This window comes from Pristiophorus japonicus, chromosome 6, assembly GCF_044704955.1.
Source record: "Pristiophorus japonicus isolate sPriJap1 chromosome 6, sPriJap1.hap1, whole genome shotgun sequence".
In the NCBI taxonomy this organism is placed as follows: domain Eukaryota; kingdom Metazoa; phylum Chordata; class Chondrichthyes; family Pristiophoridae; genus Pristiophorus; species Pristiophorus japonicus.
In genome coordinates, this window is record NC_091982.1 from 3,352,691 (window position 1) to 3,361,379 (window position 8,689).

General features: G+C 42.4%; 1 protein-coding gene across 1 annotated transcript in view; it reads left to right on the forward strand.

Annotated features, from left to right (window-relative positions):
* The window catches only part of tnfsf10l (TNF superfamily member 10, like), a 31,302-nt gene extending 23,636 nt beyond the window's left edge, over positions 1 to 7,666 (forward strand). Inside the window, exon 5 of the mRNA XM_070881972.1 lies at positions 7,200 to 7,666. Within this exon, the coding sequence (XP_070738073.1) occupies positions 7,200 to 7,639 (440 nt within the window). The 3' untranslated portion in view covers positions 7,640 to 7,666. The remainder of the gene's footprint in view (positions 1 to 7,199) is intronic.
* Positions 7,667 to 8,689: the final 1,023 nt, after the last annotated feature.

Consider the following 8,689-nt stretch of genomic DNA (forward strand, 5'->3'; position numbering starts at 1 on the left):
GATTAGTGGGAAAGCGGGTTGTGTAGAGGACACAGAGAGGCTGCAAAGAGATTTAGATAGGTTAAGCGAATGGGCTAAGGTTTGGCGGATGGAATACAATGTCGGAAAATGTGAGGTCATCCACCTTGGGAAAAAAAAAACAGTAAAAGGGAATATTATTTGAATGGGGAGAAATTACAACATGCTGCAGTGCAGAGGGACCTGGGGGTCCTTGTGCATGAATCCCAAAAAGTTAGTTTGCAGGTGCAGCAGGTAATCAGGAAGGTGAATGAAATGTTGGCCTTCATTGCGAGAGGGATGGAGTACAAAAGCAGGGAGGTCCTGCTGCAACTGTACAGGGTATTGGTGAGGCCGCACCTGGAGTACTGCGTGCAGTTTTGGTCACCTTACTTAAGGAAGGATATACTAGCTTTGGAGGGGGTACAGAGACGATTCACTCGGCTGATTCCGGAGATGAGGGGGTTACCTTATGATGATAGATTAAGTAGACTGGGTCTTTACTTGTTGGTGTTCAGAAGGATGAGGGGTGATCTTATAGAAACATTTAAAATAATGAAAGGGATAGACAAGATAGAGGCAGAGAGGTAGTTTCCACTGGTCGGGGAGACTAGAACTAGGGGGCACAGCCTCAAAATACGGGGGAGCCAATTTAAAACCGAATTGAGAAAGAATTTCTTCTCCCAGAGGGTTGTGAATCTGTGGAATTCTCTGCCCAAGGAAGCAGTTGAGGCTAGCTCATTGAATGTATTCAAATCACAGATAGATAGATTTTTAACCAATAAGGGAATTAAGGGTTATGGGGAGCGGGCGGGTAAGTGGAGCTGAGTCCACGGCCAGATCAGCCATGATCTTTTTGAATGGCGGAGCAGGCTCGAGGGGCTAGATGGCCTACTCCTGTTCCTAATTCTTATGTTCTTATGTTCTCCATAATCCTTGACTCACCTGTAGTTCAAAAATCTGTCTATCTCCACCTTAAGTATATTAATTTACTCAGCCTCCACAGCTCTCAGGTGTAGAGAATTCCAAAGATTCAAGACCCTCAGAGAAGAAATTCCTCTTCATCTCCATCTTAAATGGGCAACCCCATATTCTGAAACTATGCCCCCTGGTTCTAGATTACCCCACGAGGGGAAACATCCTCACAGCATCTACCCTGTCAAACCCCCTCAGAATTGTTGTTTCAATAAGATCACCGTTCATTCTTCTAAACTTCAGTGAGTGCAGGCCCAATCTATTTAACCTTTCCTCAAAAGACAACCCCTTCATCTCAGGAATCAACCTAGTGAACCATCTCTGAACTGCCTCCAATACAAGTATATCCCTCCTTAACTAAGGAGGCCAAAACTGTACGCAGTACTCTCACTGTTGTAGCAAGGCTTCCTTACTTTTATACTCCATCCCCCTTGCAATAAAGGCCAACATTCCATTTGCCTTCCTAATTACTTGCTGTACCTACATGCTAACTTTTTGTGTTTCGTGTATGAGGACCTCAGATCCCTCTGTACCGCAGCATTCTGTTGACTCCCGTTTGAATAATATTGTGCTTTTCTATTCTTCCTACCAAAGTGGATAACCTCACATTTTCCCACATTATACTCCATCTGCTAAATTTCTACACACTCACTTAGCCTGTCTATATCCGTTTGCAGATTCTTTGCGTCCTCCTCACGACTTGCTTTACCACCCATCTTTGTATCATCAGCAAATTTCGCTACAGTACACATGGTCTCTTCATCCAAGTCATTAATTTAGATTGTAAATAATTGAGGCCCCAGCACTGATCCCTGTGGCACCCCACTAGTTATAGTTTGCCAACCTGAAAATGACCCATTTATCCTGACTCTCTGTTTTCTGTTAGTTAGCCAATCCTCTCTCCAAGCTAATACAGGTACAACGTTCGAACCAATCCTCTCTCCGAGCTAATACAGGTACAACGTTCGAACCAATCCTCTCTCCAAGCTAATACAGGTACAACGTTCGAACCAATCCTCTCTCCGAGCTAATACAGGTACAACGTTCGAAAACCGGAATCCTCGGGACCGAGTCCATGCCGGATTTACAGATTCAACCAAATCCGTTCCATTTTTGGGGTTTTTCCGGATTTCAGACAAGAAAATCAAGTCTGAAATCCGGAATCCTCAACCGAATCCGTGCCGGGTTCGGGTTTTGCCAGATTTCGGATCTCGCCGCTCGCACTGGTGCTCAGGGCTATCTGGAGCCGAGGGGAAAGATTCTCGACCTCAGTGATGGCTCAACTTCTCCAGGTAGGGTCAGTGAGTGAGCTTGGTGGCTGGTCTTCGATGAGCAGGTCCCTGGGTGAGTGTGGACTGTTGGCGGGGTGGCACACAGAGGGTGAGTGAGGTGCTGAATTTCCATCACTCGCTCATCTCCTCTACATCCTACATGCACGCCGCTCCGATTCCCGCTGCCTCCCAGCGTTGCACTTTTTTGTTTCCTCGTCCCTCGCTGCCTGATGTTGCCATCTTGACCAACTCAAAATGTCTGGTTTTCGGAGAATAATTCCGGATTCCAGGCGACTCCATCCACGATGTGCAAAATGTCCAGTTTGCAAACAATTCCGGTTTTCGGAGTTGTGACGTTGTACCTGTATATTACTCCCAACACCGTTAGCTCTTATCTTGTGCAGTAACCTTTTATGTGGCACTTTATTGAATGTCTTTTTGGAAATCCAAATACACCACATCCACTGGTTTCCCTTAATCCACCCTGCTCGTTACATCCTCAAAGAACTTCAGCAAATTTGTCAAACATGATTTCCCTTTCACGAAACCAAGTTGATTCTGCTTGATTGTATGATGATTTTCTAAATGTCATGCTGCTACTCCCTTAATGATGGACTCCAGCATTTTCCCAATGGCAGATGTTAGGCTAACTAGCCTATAGTTTCCGGCTTTCTGTCTCCCTCCATTCTTGAATAGGGGCGTTTCATTCACGGTTTTCCAATCTGCTGGGACCTTTCCAGAATCTAGGGAATTTTGGTAGATTACAACCAATGCATCCATTATCTTTGCAGCCACTTCTTTTAAGACCCTAGGATGCAGGCCATCAGGTCCAGGGGACTTGTCAGCCTTTAGTCCCATTAGTTTGCCTATAACTTTTTCTCTAGTGATAGTTTTAAGTTCTTCCCTCCCTTTTGTCCCTTGATTATCTACTATTATTGGGATGTGTTTAGTATCTTCTACCGTGAAGACAGATACAAAATATTTGTTCAAAATCTCTGCCATTTCCTTGTTTCCCATTATTAATTCCCCAGTCTCATCTTCTAAGGGACCAATGTTTACTTTAGCTACTTGCTTTCTTTTTGATGCTCTTACTGTCTTTTTATATTTCTTGCTAGTTTACTCTCAATCTATTTCTCCCACTTCATTATTTTTTTAGTCATCTTATGCTGGTTTCCAAAAATTTCCCAATCTTCTGGCCCACCACTAATCTTCGCAACATTGGAATATATCTTCGTTGAGTTATGAAATATCTCCTTAAATGTCTGCCACTGCTTATCTACTGCCTTACCTGTTAGTTTATTTTCCCAGTTTGCTTTAGCCAACTCTGTCTTCATACCTTTATTTAAGTTTAAAATACTACCCTCAAATTGAATGTGAAATTCTATCATGTTATGATCACTCTTCCCTAGAGGATCCTTTACTATGAGATCCTTAATTAAGCCTGTCTCATTACTCATTACCAGATCTAAAATAGCCTGTTCCCTGGTTGGTTCCACAATGTATTGTTCTAAGAAAGCATCCCAAATACGTTTTATGAACTCATCCTCAAGGCAACCTTTGCCAATTTGATTTGTCTAATCTATATGAAGATTAAAATCACCCACACTCACCTGCCCATTCTGCTTGCTGCATGCAGAATGCAGAGACCTAGTTGGGAAAAGGAGGAACATTTCTTTAGAAAGTCAGACTTTTATCCTTACAAATAGTGTACCTCTAAGATTTCAAATATGGGAGTGGCATCAGTAATAGAAGAATACACTGTTTAAGTAGTTACTTTTTCCATAGAACAGAAAGATGCTCTTAAAAGACCGAATCGGTGTTTAAACTCCGGTTAAAATATTTTGCTTTTTTTTTGATGTATTTGCTACAAGCAAAAATAAGAAAGTAGATTTGTGTTTTCAAAAAACCGTTGAGTAATTTCCTTCCTCTCTCTTATTTTCTCTCTAGTCCAAAAAAAAATTCCATCTGACCCTCCCTGGCTGAAGTGATAGGATGCTCCAGTCAGTATGATTTTCTATAGGCCCATCAATACCGAACAAGAGATGCAACAGCCTCTCTTGGCTCCCAAATTTCAGATTGCACGTCTTCATTGCTTGCGACTCTCTTGTCTTCTTGTAGTACAATGGCTGAATGACTAGAACAACATCTCTTTCATTTCCTTAAGAAAAATCTTGTTTCTTTAAATTCTTCAAAGACGCTGGCTGACTTTTATGCTCGTCAGCCCATAATTTTCTCACTTATTCACTTCAATGGTTGGAAATTAAGGGCTGGTGAGTACAGAAGTGAAAAACCTGAGAAGTTTAAACAACAGTTACCATCTCTTATCTTTGATAGTTCCACTCCAGGTCCTTCATCTATCGACATTCTTGGGATTACTATCCTCTCTGATCTCAAGTAGAACTTCCATATCTCCTTCATTGCTCTATAAATCTGTTCAAGGCTTGAGTACTGTTCTCAAATCAGGCCATCTTTCTTGCACTCCTAAAGTTATAAGAGCTTGGAATTTTCACTTGCCATTATTTTAACAGTGGTGATACCATTTTAAATAAAGAATAAAATGCCTGGAACTTGATTCCTTTTTCACTTGTAGCTTGCAACCCCTTTCTCCCTGCTGCACCTTTCTTGCCTTTCTCCATTGCATCAATACCATTATACTTACTGTTCCTCTGAACTTTCCTCCCTTGCTTTTTCGGAGATCCAAAATACGCCATGATGCACACTCTTCCTCCTTACATCATGCCACTGTTGAAATCAAGGCATCACACAATCTCCTTCTCTAACTCTTTCTTTGTCAGGACCTCTAAACATCAGAGACCCTTATTTCCTTCAGTCTTTCTTCATACAGGCATGCAGGTACAGCAGGCAGCTAAGAAAGCAAATGGCATGTTGGCCTTCATAGCGAGGGGATTTGAGTACAGGGGCAGGGAGGTGTTGCTACAGTTGTACAGGGCCTTGGTGAGGCCACACCTGGAGTATTGTGTACAGTTTTGGTCTCCTAACCTGAGGAAGGACATTCTTGCTATTGAGGGAGTTCAGCGAAGGTTCACCAGACTGATTCCCGGGATGGCGGGACTGACCTATCAAGAAAGACTGGATCAACTGGGCTTGTATTCACTGGAGTTCAGAAGAATGAGAGGGGACCTCATAGAAACGTTTAAAATTCTGACGGGTTTAGAAGGTTAGATGCAGGAAGAATGTTCCCAATGTTGGGGAAGTCCAGAACCAGGGGTCACAGTCTGAGGATAAGGGGTAAGCCATTTAGAACCGAGATGAGGAGAAATTTCTTCACCCAGAGAGTGGTGAACCTGTGGAATTCTCTACCACAGAAAGTAGTTGAGGCCAATTCACTAAATATATTCAAAAAGGAGTTAGATGTAGTCCTTACTACTAGGGGGATCAAGGGGTATGGCGAGAAAGCAGGAATGGGGTACTGAAGTTGCATGTTCAGCCATGAACTCATTGAATGGCGGTGCAGGCTAGAAGGGCCGAATGGCCTACTCCTGCACCTATTTTCTATGTTTCTATGTTTCTATACAATCTTCCAGCATTGAAAGCCCAAGTTGGTGTCACCTAATCACTACTTTCTGATTTATTTTATACTCCATTCAACCTTGGAGGTGTGGGCCTTTCCTCTTTACCCGTTTCTCAATTTGTAAAAAACATCTTCCTCCTTTAATGGTTTCTAGAAATCTCTGAAATCTGGTTTGAATAAAATATTTTTTGCATATGGCATAAAATAAATTAGCTATGGAAAAAGTAATTACTCAACTGCATGGTGTTTACATAGTCAATTCAGTTGATGAAGGGTGTTGACAATTAGCACCAGCTTATTTTTGGTTAGTTTTGAGTTTCAGTACATTTCCAGCCCAATGAGGAAGGAGGCATTGCTGGATCTGGTTCTGGGGAATGAATTAGGTCAGGTGTATCAAGTTTCAGTGGGGGAACATTTAGGGAACAGTGATCATATTATCATAAGGTTTAGGTTAGCTATGGAAACGGACAAAGAGAAATGTAGAGTCAAAATACTTAACTGGAGGAGGGCCAATTTCAGTGGGTTGAGAACAGAGCTGGCCTAGGTAAATTGGAATCAAAGATTGGCAGGCCAAACTGTAATCGAACAATGGGCTGCCTTTAAAGAGGAGATGGTTCCAGTGCAGTGCACAAATCGTTGAAGGTGGCAGGACAGGCTGAGAAAGCGGTTAAAAAAGCATACGGGATCCTGGGCTTTATAAATAGAGGCACAGAGTACAAAACCAAGGAAGTTATGATGAACCTTTATAAAACACTGGTTCGACCACAACTGAAGGAATGTGTCCAATTCTGGGCACCGTATTTTAGGAAAGATGTGAAGGCTTTAGAGAGGGTGCAGAAAATGCTTTTAAGAATGGTTCTATAGATGAAGGACTTCAGTTACGTGGATAGACTGGAGAAACTGGGGTTGTTCTCCTTGGAGCAGAGGATTGAGAGGAGATTTGATAGAGGTGTTCAAAATCGCGAGAGGCCTAGACAGAGTAGAGAGAGAGAAACTGTTCCCATTGGCGGAAGGGTCGAGAACCAGAGGACACAGATTTAAGGTGATTGGCAGAAGATCCAAAGGCGACATGAGGAAAACTTGTTTACACAGCGAGTGGTTATGATCTGGAATGCGCTGCCTGAGAGGTTGGTGGAGGCAGATTTCAATTGTGACTTTCAAAAGGGAATTAGATAAGTATCTGAAAGAAAGAAAAATTGCAGGGCTACGGAGAAAGGACAGGAGATTGGGACGAGCTGAAGTATTCTTGGAGAGTTGGCACGGGCTCGATGGGCCGAATGGCCTCCTACTGCGCTGTAACGATTCTATGATTTTATTACTTCCTTGTGGTACCAGAAAACTGCTCATGAAGAAGCTATGCTGTGTTATGAAAAGTTAGAAACATACTTGGAATTATATCTTCAGAATTGTTATTTCTTCGACAGATTTATCTCATCATTTAGACCAGTCATGCCAGCACCTTGTTAAATGGGGTATTGGAAAGGGGTTATCCCACATCCAGAACATGACGATCCATCATGGGAAATTGCAAGCCAGTCAAACGGGAAGATACTACATTTATTCCCAGACTTATTTCAGATATCAGCACAAGGTTATAGCTGATTCTGCAAAACCTAATGAGCAACAACTTGTGCAATGCATATACAAGATGACTACTACCTACGCATCACCGATCCTCCTCATGAAAAGTGTAGGAACAAAATGTTGGGCAGCGAATGCTGAATACGGTTTGAATTCCATTTACCAAGGAGGACTTTTTGAATTGAAGGCTGGTGATGAAATATTTGTCACCATCTCTGACAGAGAGTTGGTGGATGATAATGTCGCATCGAGCTACTTTGGATCCTTCAAACTGGATGTGTAAGATTGAAGGAGTTTTAATTTTGGAAAGAGGAGACTGTTCAAAATGAAATCATTGCATCTAATAATTGCTGTTAAATCAGTTTTACTATCATTTTTTCTAAACTTCTGCTGAAGTCAGAATCTGCCTAAAGGAGTTTTGTTTCGCTTACATTGTTAGCTGATTTAAAAGAGTTAAATGAACAGCGTCACTTTGCACAGGAAGATGTTTTCTATCTGCTGTCATACAGCTGGTGCATACAGTTCTGGAAAGTGTAACTCTCCCAAGCTGCTCTTGGCAGACATTTTTCACAGCTGTGCTGCCAAAACTTAATCGGTCTCTTCCCTCATTATGTGGATGTACCATGGTTCCTGATGGCACAGGTAGGAATAAAGGGGGTCAGAGGTACCACCCTCAAAAGCAGCTGCCCTTTGCACGGGAAAAGGGGAGAGATCCCACTGCCAATGAGGACAGAGACATTGTCAGCCGAGTGGAGAAAGGGAAAACTGTCCTCTGAAAGGCGAAAAGAGGACATAGGGGTCTGCCTTCTGAAGGTTAAAAAGCCCACTCTCCAAAACATAGATGCAACCACTGAAGGGTGTAGGGGATATGGAGAACTATGAGACTAATGTATCTTTCCCAAGATTTTTGACATGGATATGCTGAGGTGGGCAAGTACAAGCTGGCTCTTCCAAATATACTGCTCCCATAAGAATGATATATTCTTCATTTCCAGGGCTCAGTAATAATACTTTCTCCCATTATGCTTAGCATGTAGCAAGACATCTTATAAGCTTTGATGTACACAGTATTGGAAAGACAGTCAAAAAATGTACTTAAATCAAACTCAACAATATTTCTTGAACGGAGGTCCAACCAGTCTCAATTCATCACCACTCTCTTTCTCTTGGCTGAACTTATATTGAACAAATTCTCCTTTACCTCCACTCACTTCCTCCAAATAAAAGTTGTCGCTATGGGAACCCGCATGGGTCCTAGCTATGCCTGCCTTTTCGTGGGATAGGTGGAACATTCTTTGTTCCAGTCCTACTTGGGTCCCTTCCCTCACCTTTT